This window comes from Xenopus tropicalis, chromosome 8 (genome assembly GCF_000004195.4).
Source record: "Xenopus tropicalis strain Nigerian chromosome 8, UCB_Xtro_10.0, whole genome shotgun sequence".
Classification (NCBI taxonomy): Eukaryota; Metazoa; Chordata; class Amphibia; order Anura; family Pipidae; genus Xenopus; species Xenopus tropicalis.
Window position 1 is genome coordinate 32,167,668 of NC_030684.2, and position 26,259 is coordinate 32,193,926.

The following is a 26,259-nucleotide window of genomic DNA, read 5'->3' on the forward strand; positions in this document are numbered from 1 at the left end:
AATACAATTTAAATAAAAGTGAATTAAGTATAAAAACTGCCTAAAGGAGTGTTGATTCTTCCTCCCATAAGGACACTAAAAGATCTGGGCAGTTCCAGCCCCCACAGGGGGGTGTAGCCTGTTGGGAGAGGCAGCCTTGCCCCCTGGGAGGGCCGTCAGCGCTTGTTCTTTTAGTGTCCTTTCCTCCCGGAAGTTGGTGTTAACCCTTTGGTGCCTGTGTCCCTCTGAAATGAAAGAGAAATAGCAAGCATTATTAAGGAAGGCAATGATCCAGTAAATATCAGAGTATCTCCTTCTATAAATAAGAATGCCATACAAATTAAACAAAAACCGTACCTGAACTAAGAAAGCAGAGTAGTGCTGTGGGGATGGCAGACATCATATTCTGAATATATATGCAGCCCCCCCCCCAGATCAGTAAGTAAGAATGCGCACTGGTAGTCAGTTGGGTCCTGGTATCCCGCACACAGGCTCCTTTACCAGAAGCCTAAAATCTCTATTTGTCATACGGGCAGACATAAGGGCTCATGTATGTCTTCAAATGCAGTGAACAAAGTGCAATTGGGAGCACAATCATCATATTTTTTCCTCCATAATGCAGTGTTTTCCCTCCCCAGAATTCCAGCATTATTGAGGTTGCAAGGGGAGGGGGATGTGCCTGACACAATTGCACTGGCACCTACCGCATTTGCATGTGATTCAGCAAAATTACTACATATAAATAAGCCCTATAGAGTCTGCCAAACAATGCTGCACTACTCTGCTTTATAAGGCAGGCCCAGGAATTCCTGGGAGCTCAGCCCAAAGGCCCATTAAAGCAATATTTGCTCATGTGCCATTTTAGGTATACTGGGAACTACATGGCATATAGGACATTGTTCGTTGTAAGGGAATTATGACAATATAGGAAGTGTATGTGGCAAGGAAGGTTCTGGCCAAAGAGTAGAAGAACAATGGCATCCTTTGCAAAACTAATCTGCAAACTTTATAAAAACTATAGAAAGAAACTATAGAAAGAAAGGAAGTGCCAAAAAAATTACAAATTCATCTCGTGATATTTCTAAAGTAAAAATGTGAACTAAAAGTGGTCCTTTTTAGTAAGTATTGTACGCTCGTAACTGGAGAGCAAAGCCCAAGGCCCTAGCTCCCCCCACCACCAAATGTTGGTTGGAAGTTGAAGTTCACAGCAGCGCGGCCATGAATACAATTCTTGTCGCTGGCTGGTTGCTCCTTTCCAAGGGCTGAAATAAATGCGGCCTGTTCCAAGGAATGCATGGGCTTTAGATGGTGCGTATTTGCTGGCAGGCTGCAGTGACAGGGAGGGGCAGGGTCAGGAGGCTGCTCTTTAGCTGGTTACCTGGACTCATTCCAGATGAGAGAAGCTCTAGGCTGTTTATTTTCCCCTGATCATACAGTGCCAGCTGCTCCACGAATCTCTGCTTGGCTGGATTTATGACGATCTGGTGATGTGGCACAAAGATAGCTAGGGGAAAAAAAGAGAGAAGGGAAACAGTGTTCAGATGAGGAAAGTGATGTCAGACATCAGGGCTGACTGTGTGCCAATCAGGAAAAGCACAGCCGCGCTCAATATACACTAAGCCCCCAGGGAATACTTACATGCTTGTTATGAACTATTTTTTTAATTTTGAATTTTAAAAAAAATGGCTTCAAAGTGGCAAACATTTTTAATTTAAGGAGTAGTTTACCTATGAACTAACTTTTAGTAGGATGTGGCCAGTGACATTATCAGACAATCTGCAATTGTTTTTTTTGTTTTTTTATTATAGTTATTCAGCTTTTGGTTTAGTAGCCCTCTAGCTTGGTATTTCAGCATTTATCTGGTTGCTACGGTCCAATTTCCAATAAGGAATAAAAAGTAACAGTAACAATAAAATTGTAGCCTCACAGAGCAATAGTGTTGTGGCTGCTGGGGTCAGTGACCCCCGTTTAAAAGTCGGAAAGAGGTGGAAGAGCAGAACATAAACCTATTTAAATAGTTAACTTAAAGATTAAGTTCATCTGTTAAGTTGGCCAAGGTCCCAAAATGAACAGATGTGCGCGATGTGGTCACTGTGGTAGTGGGCCAAATTGGGCTCATTCAGCTGTTTGAACCAATGACTGAACAAATGACTGCATCATACAGGGGCCTATGCAGGATAATATCAAAGGGCAAATGCAATTCCAACCTGCCTCATACATATCTGACTGATCCCTGGCCGGATATTGGCCTAGCAGGACATTTTTTGGGCCATATATATGGTTCAGTAAGTTGATGACTGTGGCTGAGTTGGTTGCTAACGCTGGCAAGTGTATAGTGCCAGGGCAATGGTCTTGCTTGACCTAGTGCTGAAGGCTCAATCAATCCTCTTGGTGGGTGGAAAGCCTTTATTCATTCAACAGTCCCTGCCCATTGGAGCTTACAGTTCCCTATCACATCCAATTAAAATAAGCCCCTGCACAGGTCTCTATCAAGAGAGCTGCACCCCACAAATGAATGTGCCCATGCAGGCTCACAACTCATTTACTGGCATCCTGGGCTGCTTCCTGTCACAATACAAGTGATGTAATTTAATGAAATTAGTTCAAACAAATACAAACCTGCAGATTTACAGACAGGTTCAGACTCCTGTTGAAGGTTGATTTTGTGTTCTGCCCCCCCATAACCCGTAATATGATAGTAACAGTCGCTCTTCTATAGTAAACGGGATATTCAGGACAGTATACAGGGTATACTGTTATCTGGAAACCTATTATCCAGAAAGTTCTGAATTATGGGAAAGCCACCTATGGACTCCATTATAAGCAAAACACATTCAATTTTTTAAAAACGATTTCCTTTTTCTTTGTAATAATAAAACAATACCTTGTACTTCATACTAAATATGATATAATTAATCCTTATTGGAGGCAAAACAATCCTTTTGGATTGGATTTAATGTTTACATTTTTAGTAGAAAGATCCCTTATTCGAAAAACATCAGGTCCCGAGCATTCTGGATAACAAGACCCATACCTGTATAAGCAATCATCCTCCTAATTGGCCTTTATAGTAGGACCCCTTCAACAGTGTTGGGCCTACCTTAGAGGGCCAGTTTGGGAACCACAGTAGGCAAGTGAATATGTAACTTAACTTTTAAATAGGGTATAATGTTTTTTTAATGAGCCAATATGCTCTGCTGGCAAAGTTTTATGGTGGCTCTATGCAGAAGGTATGGGAGGGGGGATGAAAGTAATCACCACCCTCTTTCAACTTTCTACACTCAACTAAGTCAGACCAAGCCCTAGGGGCCCTCAGGCTATACCCTGTTACTAGCTTTTTGAAAGGGCAGTATAACAGTACAAGAGGGATATTGAAGTTGATGAGGATGGTTGAGCTCAGCCTACAGAGAGCAATGGAGTCTTATGCAAGACTGAAACTACACGAAAAGAAACGAGAGCAAAACAAAGAAGTGGGAACTAATTAACTTTGATATTTCCATAACAGAAATACAAAGGGGATAGGTTCTGTACATAGAATGATTTTTTGTAACAATCCCTAAAGCACCAATAGTGCTGCCACGTGTTCTTCAAAATGTGTTGCTCGCCCCCTGGGCCTACCTTGGGATGCCCCTGATGTTGAGCTGCCACTTCCTGACAGTTCATTGCAGTAATGTCTCTGCCTGGGCTGAACTGCTAATTGGTTCTGGTACTGCACAGGAGGAATTGGGTCCTGGACAGATACCCTTGGTAATACAGGCGATATGCTCCCTTGCACTCCGCTGGGGTAGAGAATATGTTGGTCACTTGGTCCCGCTGAATTATCAGAGCCACTAAAATCTGGGAAGCTTTCATCACTCTCCACTGGTGTGTTCTGAGCGCCCCGAAATGTTTTGAGGCTTTGGCAGGAAAATGAACTGCATAAACTGTCCACTTTGGCCTGGTGCTGGGTGTGAGCTGGGGTGTAGGGTTGAACACTGCCCTTAACTGAAAGCCCACAGGGAGTATATTTGTCTGTGTTTTCCTCAGGGGTGAGAGGCAAATCCTGGACACTAGATGCCAGCTCATGTATGGGGGAAAATCCTCGCCTGGTGGATACGCAAGGTGGAGTAAAAGAAATTCCATGACCCTTTCCCAAATGTCGTCGGTGGAGATGCTCTTGTAGCCGCTTTAGGGTGAGAAAGACCTAGGAAAGCAAAGCAAATCAAACAGTTAACCAGCGAAATGACTGGACTTCAATGAATAAAGATATTGTTAAAGAGATTATTTTAAAGGGCAAGTAAAGCCCTAGCAAAACATGGCTTGAAACCATCAGTAATAAAATATAACCTAGAACCTATTCAGGGAAGCAGAGGCTGGATATAAAATAACAATGCAAGGGGCTACTGTACAGATTCCCACATAGAGTAAAGGTGGCCACACACGTGGCGATCTGACAATGTTTCGTGCGACCATCTGACGATGTTTCGTGCGACCATTTTATAACCTGGCCGATCGGCGAGTCGACTGATTTCAGCAGCTTCCTGTGATATCGGTCGGCTCGCCGACATGCCATACATGCACCGAATATCGTACGAAACGAGGTTTCGTACGATATTATCGGTGCGTGTATGGCCAGCTTAACCCTATGCTTGGTCAAGCTTAACTAAAGCGCTTCCTCTACTGTCCAAGTTATTCCAGCAGTGACTTCCATACAGCTGTGTCATGGAGGCAGTGGCCTTTTTATATGCTGTACCCACACACATACACACATTAGGAAGATTGCAATAGCTGTAGGGCCAGAACAAGGGGCAGGCTGGGGGAGGTGCAGTTGGGGGGGGGGTAGAAAACAGTTGAACTAAGTGTGAACCAAGGTGGGCTGTGTGGCCTTTCCTTGTGAATGCCCCAGGAGTTGGTTTGAGAGCAAATGAATGGGGAGGTGGAGGGGTAGACAGGTAGAGCTCTGGACCAAGTAGTATTGCCCCAATATAGCTTGATACAAATCTGGCTACATGTCTAAAGTTAGCCCTGCAGGGGCTATATGGCACAGTCCATTCTTTGGGTAATATGTTTTTATCACTAGATGGTGCTGTTCTATTACAGCTGATGAAGTATGGCTCAGCAAAGATAAGCAATATGGCCGGCCCCAAGCAATTTGTATTATTAACTACATCAAATCTGAACACAAAACTAAACTTTTAACTTGTTTCATAAAAAAAAATAATTAGGATTCAGTCCCTGTAAAGTGTTACTGTACCAAAAAAGGGTTTTATTGCATAATTAATATAAAACGTACTTCTATGCAACTTCCCAATATACATTCATTATACATTTTCACTGGTTTAAGCTTGTTAGTAAATGTATTTACCACTGAAAGTAGTGTCTGTTTTTTTTAAACAATTAGCAGTAGTTCTCCTCCAGGTTCTGTTAGTCAGCTGGTTATGGCAACATCATTCTAGGAGTCGGCCAGCAGTGCAGAGGATATAAACAGCAGCAATTACATTTACAAATAGCTTTAAAGCCATTAAAAATGTCTCATAAATGTATACTGGAAAGTTGCTTAGAATTTCATTATGCAAAAACATCTTTTGGATAGAGATCCCCTTTAATGTAGAGAAGCTCTGTGCTTGAGGGGTAATGTATGGTTCAAAGGCTTTCATGAACCAGGATTTTGCTGATCTGGTACAACCCATACAACTGCCTGTGCACACCTGGCATTTTCAAAGGCAAAGTGTTCTTTTGATAATGTTTCATGTGCACAATATTATGCCGCTTTTGCATATAGTGCCACCCTGCTATACCTTAACAATTCACTGTTTCTGCTAAGAAACTTATTAAGAAATGTTGAGGTAGTCTGCATTTCTGCACAGAGCAGTCACAGTCCAGCTTTTATGGGTTATTCTCTCTAAACTTTGTTGGGTTTTGGCAAACCCCCCCTTTGGAGGTCTATTAGAACTCTACAATATGATCCTGTGTATAAAACTAAGTGGTCTCAGCCACTTGACTTGGCTAGTTTAAGTAGCAGGTACAAAGTCCAAAATACCGCACTCACAGGGCTTATGTGTAGAGATGTATTTTTATTCAAAAGCAGAGCTTTTGAGAGAACTCCCCAGGTCTCTATTCAATTGTACAGAACTTTTAGAGGCTGATTTACCAAACACAGAAGAATACAGTACCTCCTGCATATTCGGTCTCTTCTTTTGACGTCCCAGACACCGACACGCCAGTTGTGAGAGTTCCTGCGTTACTTCTTTAGCGTGCTGCCATACTCTGAAATCTAGGTGATATTGGCATATGCGTGCTGCCACCCGTGCTAGCTTGGCTTCTGCTCCACTTGCCATGCTGGCTCCTTTTTCTTCCTCCTCCTCATCCTTGCACTCTTCTTCCTTCACTAGATCCTTCTGCAAGAGAAGGGAGCTGGGTGAAAAGCAATTCAGTGTTATTAACCTTATAAATATTAGGGGACACTACAGGAAATTCTACAAGGAGATTCCCAGGGACAGACAGAAAAAGACCACCTTTTATGTGACTCCTTACTCACTCTATGATCCCTATGTGTGTTACAGTATGGACCAGCATAAGAAAAGTGTGGTGCATTCCGACCTGTGCCTGGCCACACGTCATAAGGCAGGCTCTGTATATACCATAACAGATAAGGTTTGAAATGCCAGTGTACTGAAGGCAACTGCATTCTCAGCAACAAGGTCCAGCTAGGCCTCTATACCGTCTGGGGTCCCCAGGAAATAAAGGAGAACTACAGCCTAATTAAATAAGTAAGACAGAAATGTACATTATGTTTCGTGCTTCTGTACCACCCCAACCACAGCCCTTTAGCAGGGTAGATCTGTGCCCCCAAAGATGCCTCCAGTACCTCCCCCCATCTTCCTTACTGCTGATTCACCGCACATGTTTTGTGCTGCTGTCACTTACCCGCGCTTAGGGACTGAATATAAATATCACAGTATAAGGCTGATTAGTAAATAATACAGATAATTACTACATGGCAGCTCATTAACAGACATGTTTAGTGCTTACATCAAGGTTGGGTACAATTGTTTACATCATATTCACAGTGACATTTCTAGAGCAAAGGAAAGATATGTCGCATTAAGTTATCAGGTGTACCCCAGGTTATACATAGGGTTCAGTCATCTGGTAGGGTTATATGAGGGTTGGCATCTAACCATGGTTCCCATATTTTCTAAAATTTTCCAGGCCCTGCGCATTGTATGTCAGTTTGATCAGGGGTAGTGTACCATTTATTAGTTAAACCCACTGTTCGAGTGTAGGAGAATTGGGGCTCATCCATTTCATGATCAACTTTTCTGCATAGAACATACACAGTAGTGTTCTAGATTTTTGTAAGGGCACTGTCTCATCTATTATACCCAACAAACAGGTCTCAGGAGATCTTATTCCAGGAAGGGAAAAAACATTCATTAATGTAGCTGGTGACTTCCGTCCAATATAATGCTACCCTGGGGATATCGGGTGCCCAGTCAGGTGGCAGATTCCTGCTGCTCCCATACTGCATCTCATACATTTGTCTCCTCCTACTCTACCCATGGCTCATCTTAAATTGGACCATTCTGTCCCTGAGTTATATAAGAAAGCCGTATAAGTTATCTGTGGCTTTCTCCCATTGGTCTTCATCTAAGGAGGGAATAATGGGCAACCAATTCTGTTTTGCTTTGTCAAATGGAGCTGGGTAAAAGGATTGGATTATGTTATACAGTTAGACAATAATTTAGAGGGGGCTGGAGCCCAAAGTCTGGCTTCCCATGCCAGCAGTGTAGGTGTGAGCTGATATGTTCTAAATTGTGCATAGAATGCACGCCTCAGCTGAGAGTAACAAAACAAGTAAGTTCAAAATCTCATCAAGGTCCTTTAGACCAATTCAGCAGCTTATCTGCCCGTGTATGGGCACCACCGACAGGCCTCCCCGATAGGCATCTAACCCAAAATTGGCCAGATCTCTATTGCGCGGGTTTGATTTTTCTAACGGATCTGGGACAGCATCGGCTCGTTGATGCAGTCCCTGATCTGGCAGCTCATATGCCCGCCATTTATTTTGATCGTTTGGTGCTAGAGCCCAAAACTGCCCACCCTTAGGTGGCCATATTAGGAGATGATCTGCTTGCTTGGCGATCTTGCCAAACGAGTGAATAGTCACCTTAAGCCATGCTAGTCTTGGGGATTTATGGGCCCCAATGAAGAAGATTAGTTCATTATTGATGTTCTTGACCTAACTGGTTATGTAGATTGGCGAGTTCCAAAATGGGTGTATAAATTTAGGTAAATATAACAACTTAAATAAATTGAGCCTTTCCCCCTCCCAGCAGCCAATCAGCAGAACAATGGGAAGGGAGCAAGATATCAGCTTCCAGTAGGTATCAGAATAGCATTCAATAGTAAGAAATCCAAGTCTGGCTTGGGACTCCTCCAGTTACATGGGGGCAGAAGAAACAATAGTTAATCTGAAAGCAGTTCTAATATGTAGCGCTGGTTCCTTCTGAAAGCTCAGACTCAGGCACAATGCACTGAGATGGCTGCCTACACACCAATATTACAACTAAATGAAATACAATTGTTGGTTCTAGAATAACATTTTAAATGGTAGAGTGAATTATTTGCTATGTAATCAGTGTAATTTATAAATAAAATGTATACCATAAAAATCATGACAGTATCCCTTTAACCCACTGCATCAACCTAGTGATTTTCTCATTCCTTTCCCTGAAAGAAGTGTCATAGTCCCCCCAGGGAATTAATAACCAAAACATGAGTATTTTTTAACTCTACAGCATAAACCTTAAACTCAGCCCAGGAAATGTCATATGAACAATATCTTAACCGACAGTGTGTTTGTTTACACTCCCACTTCCTTTCTGTATTCAGGGTAGAACCCTCAGTCGATGACAGCTGCCGTGCAAGTATAAGGGCTTAATGCACCCCCTGCCGTTAATGTAAGGATATCAGAAGTCAGCAAAATGTTTCAATACTACATAAAACCACAAGGCCAAAAACTGGGTCACGCAACTCAAATGTAACTTTTTAGATTCTTATATTTCGCAGCAGGAGGTAAAATGATGCCCAGGAGGTTCTGGATATAAATCATAAATCTACTATTCCTTTCCTAGTCCAATGTCAGTGTATACACTTGCCTTTCTAAACTGATGTACCCTTGAGAAGTTATTAAAACGTTGGTAGGTTTGCCTGTATTTCATTGGCAGACAGACGCTTACCAGATACTTGGTGTGAGACTTGCTGTCACTCTCTATAGCTTTCCTTCCCGTCAGATTTTCCAGTAGAACCTATGACAAAAACAGCATGCAGAGAGAATTACAACAGTGAAGCAAAGAGATAATGCTCCTAAATTATATCAATTTAATTGGACAGGGAATGAGTCAGGGTGGTATCTATAGAGGAAGCAGAATGTGTAACTGCTAGAGAGGCCAGAAGGTATAGGGGCCCAAGGGGGGGGGGGGGGGATTGATGTCTAATTTTCAAAGTTTAGATTACCCTATAATGCTTTTGCTGAAGGTCCAGCAGTATCCATTTTAATCCATCCTCAGATTCTTGCTGTTGTGCCTCCTTAAGGAGATAGCTTAGCCCATGGTACTGTGTCCCCCTAGACTGACATGAGATACATTTAGTCTGCCACAAAGCACCATGGGAATTTCCAGTGCAACGGTAACTGCGGGGCCAATTAACAAGCCTTTATAGAATTAGAAAATAGCAATACACAGTGTGTGTGTATTTTCTTGCCCTGAAGAACACAAGCAGTGCCATATGTGTCACGCTAATTTGAATCATTTGGTGAAGCCAAGCAAGGACTCATGACTGTGACCACCAGAGGGCGCTGTTCCATGAAGGAGGGAAAGTGATTTTTCAGCCCTTTGCGGAGGTCTGGCTCCCAATCTTAAACCAGGTTTATGATATAAATGATACTAATTTACACTATGAGCAATATTTTAAGCACTTTAATTTAGTAATAAAAGCAAATTCTCATTGCTCTCCTCAGAAAATTAAGTTAGTGAGCACGGAAAAGGTCATCTGACATTTCTCTGGTCAGTTTGTAGCAAGCAGCATCACAATACGTATTACTAAATTGATTTTCAGATGACTGGATCTTGTCTGTCCAAACTGCCAGTAAAGAGGACCATGCACAGCCAGATATAATTATTGGGTGAGGTTGTCAAACAAGTGAATCTGGGCCCAGATTGGCCTCCAATACGCTCTGCCAAATCTGGCTGATCTAGGGCTAGGGATCATGCATTGCGGCCTACGGAGACTTGAGGGATGCATCAATGTGCCAATATGTTCTAAATCAAACCTGTCCGATACCTACCTGATTTTCTGCCAGGTATCAGTTGGGCGGGGCCATTGTTGGGGCTGCCAACGTGGTCTGAAGGGGCCAAATTGGCAGCTTAAAAGGGTTGTTCACCTTTGAGTTAACTTTCAGTATTATGTAGAGGATAATATTCTGAGACTATTTGCAACTGGTCTTTATTTGTAGTGGTTTTAATTATTTAATTTTTGTTCGGCAGCTCTCCAGTTTAAAGTTTCAGCAGCAATCTAGTTGCTAGGGTCCAAATTACCTTAGCAACTAGGGAGTAATCGGAATAAGACATTGGTCAATAAATAGAAGAGGGCCTAAAAAGAAAGATAAGTAATAAAGATTAACAATAACTATAAAACTGCCTCACAGTTTTTTGGCTGCTGGGGTCAGTGACCCCCATTTTAAAGCTGATTAAAGCCAAGTTAGAAAATGAAGGCAAATGATTCAAAAACTACACAAAATAAATAATAAAGACCAAGTTGCATAGAATTGGCCATTCATTAATATACTAAATATTAAGGGGAAGTTCACCTTTAATTAACTTTTACTTTGCTGTAGAGAGAGAGATTCTGAAACAATTTGCATCCGGTCTTCATTTTTTTATTGTATGTGGTTTTGAACTCTTTAGCTTTTTGTTCAGCAGCTATCCAGTTTGGAATCTGAGCAGCTATCTGGTTGCTAGGGTTCAAATTACCATAGCAGCCAAGCAGTGGTATAAGTAAGACATATATGTATAGGAAAGGCCTGAATAGAAAATTGCAGCCTCACAGAGCATCTCTTTATTTTTTTGGCTTCCTGGAACAGTCAGTGACCTCAATAAAAAACTGGAAAGACAAATAATTTGAAAACTATAAAAAAAATAGCAAAATGAAAACCAACTGAAAAGTTGCTAAAAATTGCTCATTCTATAACATACTAAATGTTAATTTGGAGGTGAACTACCTCCAGGGGCAGCAGGCGAAAGTTACCAGTTAACAGCACCCGGCTGAGAGGCAGGGGGTGGCATCAACTTGGACCCCTAAGGCGGCCACCTTCAGCCCCTAATCTGTCCAGACATTAAAACAAAAACAAAAAAAAGGAATGGGAAGCTTTAACTTTTCTTTCAGCTCCCTAATAAGGAACAAAAAACTTTTTCCAAAAACAAATTAGAATGGATTCAAATGAGTTTCCATACTTCATACTTTAGCAGTGCCTGCCCCCATAGGAAATTATCAGCAGTGTTACCTTGAGTTTCTAATAAGCAAAGAACAATATGGCCGGACGTGCGCTAAGGCTGGTGCTATAGAAAATACTCAGTCGATCAGTAGGTACCACCTAAAGCCACAGCAGCGGGGGCAAAGATACAGCTTACAATTAGCAAGAAGGTGAAACCTCACAAGGGAATGTAACAGCAGCCACTTGTAAAGGATAATCAAGTGTTTGTTGGGAGATAATAAATCCTGGCACATTTCATGCCTAAAAGGGGCCACTTAGTCATAGCTGCAGGTGCGCTGCAGGAATCGGCTCAGCTGTTTAAACACTGCGGCTAGGTCTCTTTATCTGTACTCTGCTACCCGACTGCTGCTGGTTCAGTTCCAGCCACACACAGGGCCTGTTCTCTGACAGCATTTTTTTCATCTGCAGAAAAATAATCTTAAAACTGCCCCAGCAGCCTCCTAATTACTGTGATGCAAAGGGCTCCAGTACTGCCCAGTCCCCAGCCGCCGCGTGTTCAGATCAAGAACTGCCAGAACTGGTGCTGCTTTAGGGAGGTTTCCGTGGGTGGGTTCACAACCCACTGGGCCTCCCTCCACAAAAATGTCTTCAGAGTGACCCGACTCATGCGCAAGTACTACCTATCTGCCCCTCTTGCTCCTCATGTCCCCCCTCTTCAAACTCCCCCCATCCCTCATGTCCCCCATTCCCGCCATATAAGCAACAGACCCCTTGGCTCGGGCCCTCCCATCCCCTGGGCCCCCCGCAACTGCAGCGTCTGCTTCCTCTATAGTTACGCCACTGGACCCTGTGCCTTCAGCCTAGGGTGTCTATTGAAAAATAATGCTCCAAAGTTTCCTAGAGGGAAGAAGGCTGCTTTACAAAGGAAAAATATAGAAGGACTGTTTTTAAAAAAAAAAAAAAAAAAATAGATGTGTTTTGGCTGATTTATTGAGATATTCCCCCAAAACCCTACTAGCCCAGCCCATCTGTTTTACTTCCTGCTGCCTCCTTTACCAGAGCTGGAGGCACTCAGTACACTAGAAACCAACCAGCACCTAGTTGGACCTGTTAGGGTAAGTACCCATGGAGTGGTTCAGTCACTGGCAATAGATTTCTGCTATTGCAGGCGTCTAACCGATCCGAAATGGCTTTGTTTTCCGAAATAGCGCAAAGTTGCCTGCAGGAAGCGATGCAAAGGGCTTTCCACCGGCAACTCCTATTGTTGTCGGTGGAAAATCACTTCTGAGCTGTTCGTCACCTGCACGATAGCAGAGATTTATCGCGGGTGACTGAACTGCTCTGTCAGGCATCAGCCTTAGGGAACGGACACCTGTCTTGCGTGAATGAAGGGCTATGTGAATGTGATTGGCTATCACCTTTCTACTGTGCTTTTGGCAGAGACTGTTAGGGCACACCCACCCCTTATCTGAAACACAGACATGGACAAGTGGATCTCCAAGAAAGGGGCAATTTTTAAAGTTAATTATCTTTTGTAGCCCAGAGTGAGGAGGATTTAACTTTTGCTATATATCTCTTTTAAATGTTACCTGGCTGGTATGTTTAGTATGTCCGATTTGCATCATAAACCATAAGAACTCGTCTGTTGAGGTCACTAAATAAGTGGATCCAATCAACTGGCGCTAGAACAATGACAGAGTCATCACATACTGGTGAGGTTCTCACTCATATTTTCTAACCTGCTGGAAAGATCTGCAGTTTTTCAGCCATATATACGCATGCTGTCAGGAGGGCCACATACATGGGCTAATAAGATGCTGATTTGACACCAGTCATTCTAACACCCTCATGTCAACTAACCAAACCTTCAGGGCTGTTAGCCTCAACACACAATAGAAAGGTGCCCACACAGTTTGTCACTCAGGTCAATCACTTGGCTACAATATGGGATTAGCCATATACAGGTCCTTCTCAAAAAATTAGCATATTGTGATAAAGTTCATTATTTTCTGTAATGTACTGATAAACATTAGACTTTCATATATTTTAGATTCATTACACACAACTGAAGTAGTTCAAGCCTTTTATTGTTTTAATATTGATGATTGTGGCATACAGCTCATGAAAACCCAAAATTCTTATCTAAAAAAATTAGCATATTTCATCCGACCAATAAAAGAAAAGTGTTTTTAATACAAAAAAAGTCAACCTTCAAATAATTATGTTCAGTTATGCACTCAATACTTGGTCGGGAATCCTTTTGCAGAAATGACTGCTTCAATGCGGCGTGGCATGGAGGCAATCAGCCTGTGGCACTGCTCAGGTGTTATGGAGGCCCAGGATGCTTCAATAGCGGCCTTAAGCTCATCCAGAGTGTTGGGTCTTGTGTCTTTCAACTTTCTCTTCACAATATCCCACAGATTCTCTATGGGGTTCAGGTCAGGAGAGTTGGCAGGCCAATCAGCACAGTAATATCATGGTCAGTAAACCATTTACCAGTGGTTTTGGCACTGTGAGCAGGTGCCAGGTCGTGCTGAAAAATGAAATCTTCATCTCCATAAAGCTTTTCAGCAGATGGAAGCATGAAGTGCTCCAAAATCTCCTGATAGCTAGCTGCATTGACCCTGCCCTTGATAAAACACAGTGGACCAACACCAGCAGCTGACATGGCACCCCAGACCATCACTGACTGTGGGTACTTTACACTGGACTTCAGGCATTTTGGCATTTCCCTCTCCCCAGTCTTCCTCCAGACTCTGGCACCTTGATTTCCGAATGACATGCAAAATTTGCTTTCATCCGAAAAAAGTAATTTGGACCACTGAGCAACAGTCCAGTGCTGCTTCTCTGTAGCCCAGGTTAGGCGCTTCTGCCGCTGTTTCTGGTTCAAAAGTGGCTTGACCTGGGGAATGCGGCACCTGTAGCCCATTTCCTGCACACGCCTGTACACGGTGGCTCTGGATGTTTCTACTCCAGACTCAGTCCACTGCTTCCGCAGGTCCCCCAAGGTCTGGAATCGGTCCTTCTCCACAATCTTCCTCAGGGCCCGGTCACCTCTTCTCGTTGTGCAGCGTTTCCTGCCACACTTTTTCCTTCCCACAGACTTCCCACTAAGGTGCCTTGATACAGCACTCTGGGAACAGCCTATTTGTTCAGAAATTTCTTTCTGTGTCTTACCCTCTTGCTTGAGGGTGTCAATGATGGCCTTCTGGACAGCAGTCAGGTCGCCAGTCTTACCCATGATTGCGGTTTTGAGTAATGAACCAGGCTGGGAGTTTTTAAAAGCCGCAAGAATCTTTGCAGGTGTTTAGAGTTAATAAGTTGATTCAGATGATTAGGTTAATAGCTCGTTTAGAGAACCTTTTCATGATATGCTAATTTTTTGAGATAGGAATTTTGGGTTTTCATGAGCTGTATGCCACAATCATCAATATTAAAACAATAAAAGGCTTGAACTACTTCAGTTGTGTGTAATGAATCTAAAATATATGAAAGTCTAATGTTTATCAGTACATTACAGAAAATAATAATCACAATATGCTAATTTTTTGAAAAGGACCTGTATAGCCAACTTAATAAAGTGCACAGATTGCAAAGGACTGCATTGACAGCACATATCAACTAAGATTGTAGACTTACAGTTTGTAGATGGGATCGGTTTCCCTGTTAACGGTTTGGCTTTTAATTATCCCGAGCAATGGGAACATTTCAGCGAACTAAAAATCTGGCCCCCTGGCAGCATCTACAGCTTAAATTTATGTTCTTTTTCTTCGGACAGCTTTGGGAGTAATGTTAAAAGCATATACTAAAGATGCAGACACTGAAAAAAAGCTTAGGTGCTCTAGGTGATCGGTTTGAAGCTGACTTCAGTTCAGTGCACAGAGGAATTCAAGCTGCCCTTTTGCCTTTCTCTTATGGGGCACTCTGCGAGTCAATATCAAGCTGAAGAGCACCATCTAGTGGCAGAATGTAGATTCTAATAAATAATGCTATTTCATAGTTTTGTTCAAATCTAAATCAAAGGCTGCTAAGTAAAAAAGAGGAAGGTATAAATGGAAGGAAAGTAACAACTCACAACTCCAAAGCTGTATGTATCCAGTTCAAAAGTGAGTTTCCCCATTTTCACATACTCTTCAGGCAGATATGCCAGGGTACCCTTCACTGTGCTGGTCCGTGCCAACGTGCGACTGTTGCCTGCGTTGCTTGTGTACCGACTAAATCGTGCGAGCCCAAAGTCACCCAGTTTCGGCATGAAGGCTTGGTCCAGTAGAATATTGGAGCTTTTTACATCCCCATGGATGATGCTGGGCTGATAGTTGTGCAAGTATTGAAGGCCGCAAGCTGCTCCCTGCAGGATGCTAATCCGCTGCTCCATGGGGAGTTTGGGAAATCTGCCCTGCGAAAGGGGTATGTTATTATTCACAGCACTCATCATAAACAAACAGCTGCCATCTTTGTGTTCTATCCAAAAGCTTTAAGGTGGCCATACACATAGCAATTTTCGATCTTTTGTGCGACCATTTCTTGAACAATTGTTGAAAGATCGTTCCCACCCTCCACTGACGTTCAGGGCTGAATCGTCAGATATGGAGGCAGAAACAATAGAAATTCTGCCTCCTTCGGCCGATTCAGCCCTGAACGTAGATTTTGCTTGGGCGCCTTCAATGACGCCCGTATAAAATCTTTTAACCTGGCCAATATCGGTCGCCTCGTCGATTCGTCATACACGCACCAAACATTGTACAAAATGAGGTTTTGTACGAGATCATTATTATTATTAACATTTACTTATAAAGCGCCAACATATTCCGCAGCACTGTATAATGAGTGGGTTTCATACATTGGACATACAGAGTAACATATAAAGCAATCAATAACCGATACAAGAGGTGAAGAGAGCCCTGCCCAAAAGAGCTTACAATCTAGAAGGAGAAAGGGTTGAGACACAAGGTGTGGGAATGGGCAAGGCCAGAATTAAGCAATGTGAGAGGTGAGGCACAGGTTATTGCTTTTAGCAGCACACTGAGGTTATGTTAAACTAGATTAGGGTAAGCTGCTTGGTGCGTGTATGGCCAGCTTTAGTGTACATGGCTCCTCTACTAATTTCCAAACACAGCAGCTCAATGACACAGCTAGGCCCTCTCATTTGAATTTCCCTGGCTCCTATTCCCAAGGCAGAAGTGTCTGTGCAGTGTACTGCCTTCAGCTATGGGCTCCCTCATTAGCGACTAACACACGTTTCAAGAGATTATCAAGTTTTTCAGATTGGCATGAAATTAAAAGGTTGTTTACCTTAAAATGAATTTTTATTATGATGCAGAGAATGTTATTCTGAGACAATTAGCATTTGGTCATATCTCAATTTTTTTTTATTATTTGTGGTTTTTACATTTTTTTAGATTCTTGTTCAACTCTCCAGTTTGGAATTTCAGTACCTATCTGGTCGCTAGGGTCTAAATTACCCTAGCAACCAGGCAGTGGTTTGAATGAGATAATGGAATATGACTAGAAGAGGGCCTAAATAGAAAGATAAGTAATAAAAAGTATTGAAAAAGTATTGAAAAATTCAAAAACTGTACAAAATAAAAATGAAGACCAACTCTTAGCAAAAGTTGCTAAGAAATGGCCATTTTATAACATACTAAAAGGTAATGTAAAGGTAAATTACCCCATTAAATTAATGAGCATAGCAAAGTAGTCTGATATTGCCCTGTTAGAACTGACTCAGCAGGGCACTACCACAAGACTCTGCTCATAAGTATGATGACTTTTGAAATTTACCAATATTTAAAGCCGTTTAATAGCTTTACCCTTCTATGCCCATCAGTACCTGAGGGTGCAGCCGGTCTTCCAAAGAACCATTGGGTAGATAAAGATAAATAAGGCAATATTCTTCCCCCTGGAAGCTATATCCTGCCAGGTCGATTATGTTTGGGTGCCGTAAGCTGGGAAAAGGAATGAGAATGGTGCATGAAATGCAATGCTATGGTTATGCACACCCTCCCATATTACACCCAAATTGTTCTTCCATTGCCAAGTACCACTGATCTGCAAGCCTGAATAGGAGATATCTATATAATCTAGCCCCCTGCGCCTGACCAGCAGCTAAATGCTCTGTGGAGCCAGATAAACAAATCAGACTCAGAACAAGTGAGAAGCTGCCATCATGTTTGTTGCTCTTGCCCAAAGTTGCCTAGTAGGGGGCACTGCAGATTCTGTGTTCTGATGTGAGCAATAGCTTCCGGTGTTCCCCCTAAGAATAGATTAGCTCTTGCTCTTACCAAGTCAGTTTCTCTATCTCCGTAAGGAAACTCTTCTTCATTGTGCTCCACTCCAGCTCGGAGTCCTGCAAAGCAAAGTTACAGCAAGACCTTTAATACCAGGGACATCTAATTATAGTGCTTAAAGGGGTGTACTATACTGTTATAGAATGCCCTGTTCTCACCAATCTTTCAATTGCTCTTCATTTTTTAGCGTTAATGCCTTCTTTTTCCAGCTTTTAATGGGGGGGGGGGGGGGGACGACAGCCAAAATAATAATTGCTTTGTGAGACTACAATTATATTTTTACTTTTTATTACAAGGCCCTCCTCTATATATCTTCCAGTCTGTCATTTAAACTGCTGCATGGTTGCTAGGGTAAAATGAAACCTACCAGAAATTTCCTGAAATCAGAGAGCTGCTGAACAAAAACTAAATAGTAAATTACTAAAGTTAAATTACCAAAGTTAATTTAAAGGTGTACTACACACTACTAAGCTCTTCCCAGGTTGAAACGGTGCCAACAACAGATACAGAGCTTGTGTGTGCACAACTACAACCATTGCCTACTGCAGGCTAAACATCGCAGTATAGCTGATGTTTCCAGAGATCTCCAGTCCCGCCTCTCCTTGGGCCACCACAAGTGTAGTAGTTAAGTATTTATCTCTCTATGATTACTGCTTCCCTGGCACACTGCTATTAAATAAGGGCTGCACTGCCAACACATTACTAATGTGGAACTCAGCCCTTGACTTTTACTGAGCGTTGCTTGGCTTTGTCAGTATTCAGCTCCACCTCACCCCAGGTGGGCTATCATTAAACAAATTTTGTTAGATAAAAACACAACAATATCCTGTGGGTCAGATGATGGGAAATGAGAGAGACCCAGTAGCCAGTCCCAGAGGAACCACACCTGCTTCAGCCGCTTGACTGCATACTCAGTGTTCCGCATGGTCGCTTTATACACACAGCCAAATCCGCCCTCCCCGATCAGCAGAGACTGGGAGAAGTTTCTCGTGCCATCAACCAGCTCCTGGAAGCGCCAAACGAACTGCCTTGGCAGATCACGTACATCGCTGGGTAGAAAGGATTCCTGAATAATGAAAGGTGGGAGTAGTTAGAATAAAAAAAGGCAAAATAGCTAAGGAATTTCCCAGGGATGGGGGTGTCCCCACAAAGAGAAATGTAGACTGCAAGCTTTATGTGTCAACATAAATTGTGCCTTAAAAATTCAATCTTAATTTGGTGCAACGGGATATAGGGTTAAGGTAATATACTAACAGTAGCAACACTGTTCACACTGGGCCAGGGAAACGCACTGTGGAGCACTGCAGGGAAGCAACTGGGCACAACAGTGTGATAAAACAGAGCAAAAGTAAACAATAGGGGGCAAAGTAGAGGGAAATTTTAGAGTAAATGTCAGCTGAGGGCACAGGAGAGAAAAAAGTGACCAAATGTTGGTTTAGCAAAGGAAAAGCAAACAATGGGGCTCATGAATGTCCTTCAGGCATACTAAGGTTGTGCCAATGTGCCTGCAAGGGGATTGGGTGTCAAGGTGCAGTGCAGTTATGTAAAATGCACCACAGGAACATTGGGGTTTATTGGTCTAGGAAATTTTGAGAAATGTGCATTGTACCATTTAATCCTGTGATGCACTATACGCATTTGCAATTCACATTCAGCTATTTAAGTTTTTATATAATGACCTGCTGGTCAGTTTCTGTAATATACAGTCAAAGTGCTATACCTTGAGCAGTAAAACAGAGAAGTGTTCTGATGTTGCTCTGCTCAAGAGATCTGAAGTCTTAAGCTGCCCATACATACACCAATATTATCTTCAAAAACAAAGTTTTGTTGGATATTTGGTGCATGTATGGTGGATTGATGAGGTGACCGATACTGAAAAAGCCTTGGATATCAGTCACCTTGTCAATCGACTGGAACAAAAGATTTTGATTGGGTGCTCGAGTAAAAGCTGCGTTTAGGGCTGAAACATCAGATAAGGGTAGAATTCCTATTGCTTCTACCTCTACCAATGGTCGCAGGAAAGATCATAACTGTTACGTGTATGGCCACCTTTAGACACCCATTCCCAGGGCCGCCATCAGGGGGGCACTGGAGGTACGACTGTCCCGGGCCCGGGCGTTTTTAGCTTTAAAGCGCTAGCGTTTCTGGGCCCCCTTTCATAAAGCCTGGCCCGGGCCCAATCTTTGCTTCCGTCTTCCTCTATGTGCCGCGGCTCTCTGCTGCATCCTCGCTTTTATAAGGTTGCGCTTGTGTGTACTGACGTCACACGCACGGAGCGCAACCTTATGAAAGCAGAGAAGCCGCTGAGAGCCACGGCACATAGAGGAGGACATCACGGGAGCTGGAGGCCACTGGGAGGAAATGGAAGGTGCTTGGGGGCCCTGGGGGAAGCTGAAGGATGCCCAGGGGGAAGCTGAAGGATGCCCTGGGGGAAGCTGAAGGATACCCTGGGGGAAGCTGAAGGATGCCCTGGGGGAAGCTGAAGGATGCCCTGGGGGAAGCTGAAGGATGCCCTGGGGGAAGCTGAAGGATGCCCTGGGGGAAGCTGAAGGATGCCCTGGGGGAAGCTGAAGGATGCCCTGGGGGAAGCTGAAGGATGCCCTGGGGGAGGCCCTGGGGGAAGCTGAAGGATGCTGGCGGTGCCCTGGGGGAAGCAGGAGGAAGCTGTGGGGGAGCTGGAGGATGGTTGGAGGCCCTGGGGGAAGCTGAAGGATACTTGGGGGGGCCCTGGGGGGAGCCGAAGGATGCTAGGGGTGCCCTGGGGTATGAGTATGAGTAATTTGGGGGAGGACCACCGATGTTTTAGGGGGCCCTGGGCTGGCTAGCAATGATTTAGGGGGTACCTGCCCTGGCACCAATGCAAAACGTAACCCCTGGCTACCAATGTCTGTATGTCTTTTGTATTGATGGGGGGGTCACTGGGGAGGGGCCATTGGGGGTGTGGGAGGAGGGGGGGCCCAGAAATTTTTTTTGTGAGGGGCCCCGTAATTTCTGATGGCGGCCCTGCCCATTCCCATTTCCTTCCTGAGCAGAGCAACATCAGAACACTTCTCTGTTTTCCTTCTGAAAGATATCTGACGGTACAGTTACAGGAAGTGGCCAGCAGGTGGCGGATAAAATTTTTTAAAAATAGCTGTGAAACTGAATAAAATAATGAATGTAAATCACAGAAGTGCTTAGAAAAGAACCTTGAGCGATTTTACATTTACTTTTTTTTAAAGTTTACTTATTCTTTAAAGCTGGGAGTCACTAGGGGACATTTAAAATGCAGAATGCAGAAGTGCAAAAAAAAAAAAAAAAATGGGCCATTTTTCTGCACTATTCCCTCTGCTTTCTGCCTTACTTGTACTGCCACAGGTCCCTGCAGTATTTAAAGCACAGAGATCTGCCACCTTCCCCTAGGATTCAGAGCAGACTGCATTGGTCAGTGCTGTATGGGGAAGGGGGGAAGCATATAGATGTCCCTACTCCTGCACTCTACTTGTTCCCTAACTGTGTCATTTAAAAGTGCAGACGGAACAGGGCAGTTACAAAATGACATCTAATGAGTCACATGTGGCTACACATTTGACATGCAACGTAGGCACGGCCTGTTCACACTCCATGAACACCACTATTACAGCTAACCCTGACCTAAGCAATGTATACAAGCTTGCTATAAGCTGCTGTAGGAACCAATAATCAGCTCACAGCCATGAAAGTCCTGTACTTTCCCTGTGCCTCAAATAATATACAAACAGCCCAGCAGCAGGAAACCCCACATGCCCCAGTAATTGCTTACAGACTAAGTGGTTTGATGCTGAGGAATCTGCAATCTGATCTGAGGGGAAGCACACACTGGAATGTATAATGAAAATTAATTGAAAATTCCATAAAATTTTTTGATAAATATAGTTTTTTTTTTTTTAGCTTTTTCAATAGTGCAGAACTTTTAATGAATGTATGTTGGAAATTGGTTTGTTCTTTTATGGAGAACCTTGGACCAGGCTTCTAGTTTTTGACTTTACAACCCCTTTAAATAAGACACTGTACCTGCACAGAAGAATGGATTTGGCTGCCAGAGCAATCACTGCTGCCCCCTGTGCTGGCGCTGTGGGAAGAGCAGATAAATGCTTTTGGAGGGGGCCCGGGAAGAGGCAATTGCTGAGGTAGGTCTAGGGCAGCAAAGGAAAAATGAGTTAGTGCCGTAAAGTGTATGTTGTTGGATATAAAATGAAAGGACACAAAGAGAGCACACATCTCAGTTACTGACAAAGCCACAAAGTGTTAAGGTGGCCATACACGCACCGATATTATCGTACGAAACCTCGTTTCGTACGATAATCGGTGCGTGTATGGCATGTCAGCGAGCCGACCGATATCGCAGGAAGCTGCTGAAATCGGTCGGCTCGCCGATCGGCCAAGTTAGAAAATTTTGATCGGGCGCCATAGAAGGCGCCTGACCAAAATTCTCCCTTCAGAGCTGAATCGGCAGAAGGAGGTAGAAATCCTATTGTTTCTACCTCCTTACCTGCCGATTCAGCCCTGAATGGTGTGTGGCGGATCTGACGATGTTTCGTGCGACCGACGGTCGTACGAAACATCGTGAGATCGCCACGTGTATGGCCAGCTTTATACTGAGAAGATACCTGAGGGATTAGTAGCCTGTGTCTGTAGGCTGTCAGTTTTTGTCTGGGGCTTCTGGAAATAGGGTGCGCTTTCAGGGCCTGGATACGGATATGGAGGAGGCAAAGGGTTTGCCTGAGAGAAGTTCTGTGTACTCTCTGGCACGTATCTTGATCTCCCTAAAGCAAAGAACAAAAAAGTACATTAGATTACACAGTTGAAGTAACAAGCAGTATTTCTACAATTCTATAAAAAAACAAAATTGTTACTCCAAGTAGCTAGGGTCATATAAGGTTGGTAATATGAAGCCATGCAAATAATCCCTTGTCTCATGCAGCTATATAGGGATCAAGTGCTGTGCCCATTGACGCAGGGTACCTTAAATGAATGGGGGTTCTATGTCCAACTGGCTGTGGTGGTAAAATGTCCCCTTAGGGCTCTATCAGACTGTAATGTCATACCCCAAAATAAAAGACTGAGAGTTTATGTCATAATAAGTATGTTGTCCTGTAACTCAAAGTAGCAAAACAGCATTTGCCTTTTGTCTTGGGAAGTTACAAGAAAGCATCCGATTGCTACCAACAATGGATAACGGGTCTTGGGCAAACTCTGCTTCTAGCACTTCCTAAACCCTCATAGGAAACGGTGTGTGTTTTTTTTTTATAATCTATGGTCTGTGTCTATATGATTCTGTATTACTGATGGAATGGCTAAAGAGGTCACATTTATATAATGAATAATGAAGCACATGTTATAAAATTATAAATATTATAAGTCGCTGAGCTCTTCCATGACCATATAAAGGCACAAGGCCAAAGCCAGGTGCTTTTATACAGGGTATGGAACTCGAGGTGACTTCTGATATCTCATTGGGTATAATATTTATTCTAATACACAAGTTTCAGTAAGTCATGTGAGAGAAATGACATCAGTAAGCATAATTTGCAGGATATTCATGGCTTTTGTGCATTATAGAATGATTACTGATGTACAGTGCGGCGTACACAAGTAGTGCTATACGAATAAAATATACATACATACTAAATAAGGACTCACAGGATTCAAAGACATCAAGGGCCCGTAACAGGTTTAATGATCTGAGGATAGACAGCAGTTCCCCAACCACTGCATTTCTATTACTCCACGCCCACACGACTTCCTCGGTGCGAGAGCGAGATCCCTGCTGCTCCAGGAGCCGGAGTTCAGTCATGTCTGGAATGATCATGGAAGCTGGAGTGGAAAGGAAAAGGAGATAAAGAAGTGAAACAAAAGCCTAATAAATATATAAATCGCAGCCAGCACCAAGGGTCTTGTAGTTCAACAACTTTGTGTATTAAAATTGCATGTACAACAATTATTGTATACATGCAATAATAATACATGAAGTTGTTGAACTACACAATTCTTGGTGCTGGCTGTGATTTATTTTTATATGTATATTATATTTCCGCGCACGAGGGCAGCTACACTGTAGCGTGATTGAAGTGAGGTGCTGTTCTGAGGACTTACATATATATATACTGGAGGAAGAGTCAGCACTTGCAGGTCTTATACAAAAAGTCCTGTGAGTGCTGACCCTTCCTCCAGTATATTCAACACTTTTTGGACCTGCAACCAGGCACCAGCAATTTTGTCTCAGTGACTTTTTTTTGTGGCAAAATTTTGCCCCAGTTTCACAAAAAAAAATTGGTCAATGGCCAAATGCAGAATTTCCATGAGAATCTATGCCTGCTGAAAAAATGTGCTCATCACTACTGGCAATCTATAACCTCCTCACCCCCCACCCAGGGCAGTTGCAAGGGTGCTGAGACAGGAGGCAAGATAGCGGCACTTATAAGAACTGAACACAGGGCTAAATGCATTATTCAACAAAGGAGAGGCCAGCCTGAGGTTAGCGATTATAAACAATTGCCCCCACTTTTCCAAAGATTTACTCCCAACAGCATTGCCTCCACTTTCTGAGACTCTCATACTTTATACTTGTTTTAGCTAATAATTACATAAACGCTCTCATTTAATGTAACATAGTAAGTTAGGTCAAAAAAAAGACATACGTCCATCAAGTTCAACCATAATGCCTATATATAACCTGCCTAACTGCTAGTTGATCCAGAGGAAGGCAAAACCGTAATTACACAATCAACGTAATTTCACAATGTGAAACCGTAATTGCACAATCACTGTTAGCGGCGTCCAAGAATGAGTCACAGGTACAAGTGACAAAATAGGACCTCACTGTCAGTATTGCGTAAAGGAACAGTGTACGTAAAACAGCCAAACACTAATCCCAATCAGTCATTTCTCACCTTTTAGAATTCCAAGTCAGCGGCAACCCATAGCAACCAATCAGGACTCTGCAGTCTTGCTGCACAAGCCCAGTCCAATTCGGGAGAAAACCTAAGCCTGTTTTTGTCATTTCCCCTCTCAAACATAGTTACATAGGGTCCATCAAGTTCAACCCTTTCAAGTAAACCCAGCACACACAATACCATACCGACCTATCTATCCACTCACATACAGACCCACACTGACCTATCTATCCACTCACATACAGACCCACACTGACCTATCTATCCACTCACATACAGACCCACACTGACCTATCTATCCACTCACATACAGACCCACACTGACCTATCTATCCACTCACATACAGACCCACACTGACCTATATATACACTCACATACAAACCATATATACCAACATCAATACTAACTGTAGATTTTAGTATCACAATAGCCTTGGATACTATGCTTGTTCAAGAACTCATCCAGGCCCCTCTTATAGGCATTAACAGAATCTGCCATCACAACATCACTGGGAAGGGCATTCCCCAACCTCACTGCCCTCACTGTGAAAAACCACCTACGCTGCTTCAAATGAAAGTTCCTCTAATCTAAAGGGGGGGGGGGGCTCTGGTGCGTAGATCATTTTTATAATTAAAATAACCCCCCCATCTGCCTATAATCCCCTCTAATGTACTTGTACAGAGTAATCATGTCCCCTCGCAAGCGCCTTTTTTCCAGAGAAAACAACCCCAACCCCGACAGTCTAACCTCATAGCTTAAATCTTCCATCCCCTTTACCAGTTTAGTTGCAGTCTCTGCACTCTCTCCAGCTCATTAAAGGAGAAAGAAAGGTAAAAACTAAGTAAGCTTTATCAGAAAGGTCTATGTAAATACAGCCATAAGCACTCACAGAAACGCTGCATTGAGTTCTCGGATTTGTTGTGTCTGTTTTCCTGTGCCAGAGATACGCAGCTCTCTCCTCTCTCCTGCTCCCCCCCCTCAAGAATGCTAAAAACTCACTCCCCCCCTTAGGAATGTGGATCTGAGCCAATCAGCAGGAAGCTGACACATAGTCTTACTAAGTGAGCATGTACACTTAGGGGTATACTTATCATGCTGTGTAAAAAGTGGAGTAAAGCATTACCAGTGATGTTGCCCAGGGCAACCAATCAGCAATTAGATTTCAACAGTTAGAAAATCAAAGCAAGGCATCTGATTTCCTACTATAAACATCATCACCGGTGATGTTTTACTCCACTTTTTACACAGTATGATAAATATACTCCCATGTCTGGGTTTCTGTGCAGGAGCGAGGCATTATGGGAACTTTTTTTTTTACACAGCTCAGAGTTTTTTCTTCCTGTTTGGCTTCTGATCATCTGAACGGGAGAAATATGGGGAGACTTAAGGGCACTATTGAGAGAACTGAAGGTATGCCTGCAGCTTGAGCCTTTCCTCCTCCTTTAAGGACTGGAGCCCAAAACTGCACTGCATACTCAAGGTGAGGCCTTACCAGGGACCTATAAAGGGGCAAAATTATGTTCTCATCCCTTGAGTCAATGTTCTTTTTTATACAAGACAGCACTTTATTTGTTTTAGTAGCCACAGAATGCTTTACTGTAATTA

The 26,259-nt window shown here is 43.1% G+C and overlaps 1 protein-coding gene across 2 annotated transcripts in view; it reads right to left on the reverse strand.

Annotated features, from left to right (window-relative positions):
• The window catches only part of irak1 (interleukin 1 receptor associated kinase 1), a 58,868-nt gene that overhangs the window by 7,077 nt on the left and 25,532 nt on the right, over positions 1-26,259 (reverse strand). Inside the window, exons 2-12 of one of the 2 annotated variants that reach the window (XM_012968222.3) lie at positions 23,401-23,574; positions 22,368-22,523; positions 21,772-21,893; positions 18,626-18,805; positions 17,734-17,798; positions 17,283-17,397; positions 15,528-15,848; positions 9,201-9,269; positions 6,132-6,356; positions 3,598-4,162; positions 1,358-1,483 (exon numbers count right to left, since the gene is read on the reverse strand). In XM_012968222.3, coding sequence (XP_012823676.1) covers positions 1,358-1,483; positions 3,598-4,162; positions 6,132-6,356; positions 9,201-9,269; positions 15,528-15,848; positions 17,283-17,397; positions 17,734-17,798; positions 18,626-18,805; positions 21,772-21,893; positions 22,368-22,523; positions 23,401-23,574 — 2,118 coding nt within the window. Of the gene's footprint in view, positions 1-1,357; positions 1,484-3,450; positions 4,163-6,131; positions 6,357-9,200; positions 9,270-15,527; positions 15,849-17,282; positions 17,398-17,733; positions 17,799-18,625; positions 18,806-21,771; positions 21,894-22,367; positions 22,524-23,400; positions 23,575-26,259 lie in introns of those variants that run through there. The other variant, NM_001006712.1, reaches the window with a different exon arrangement.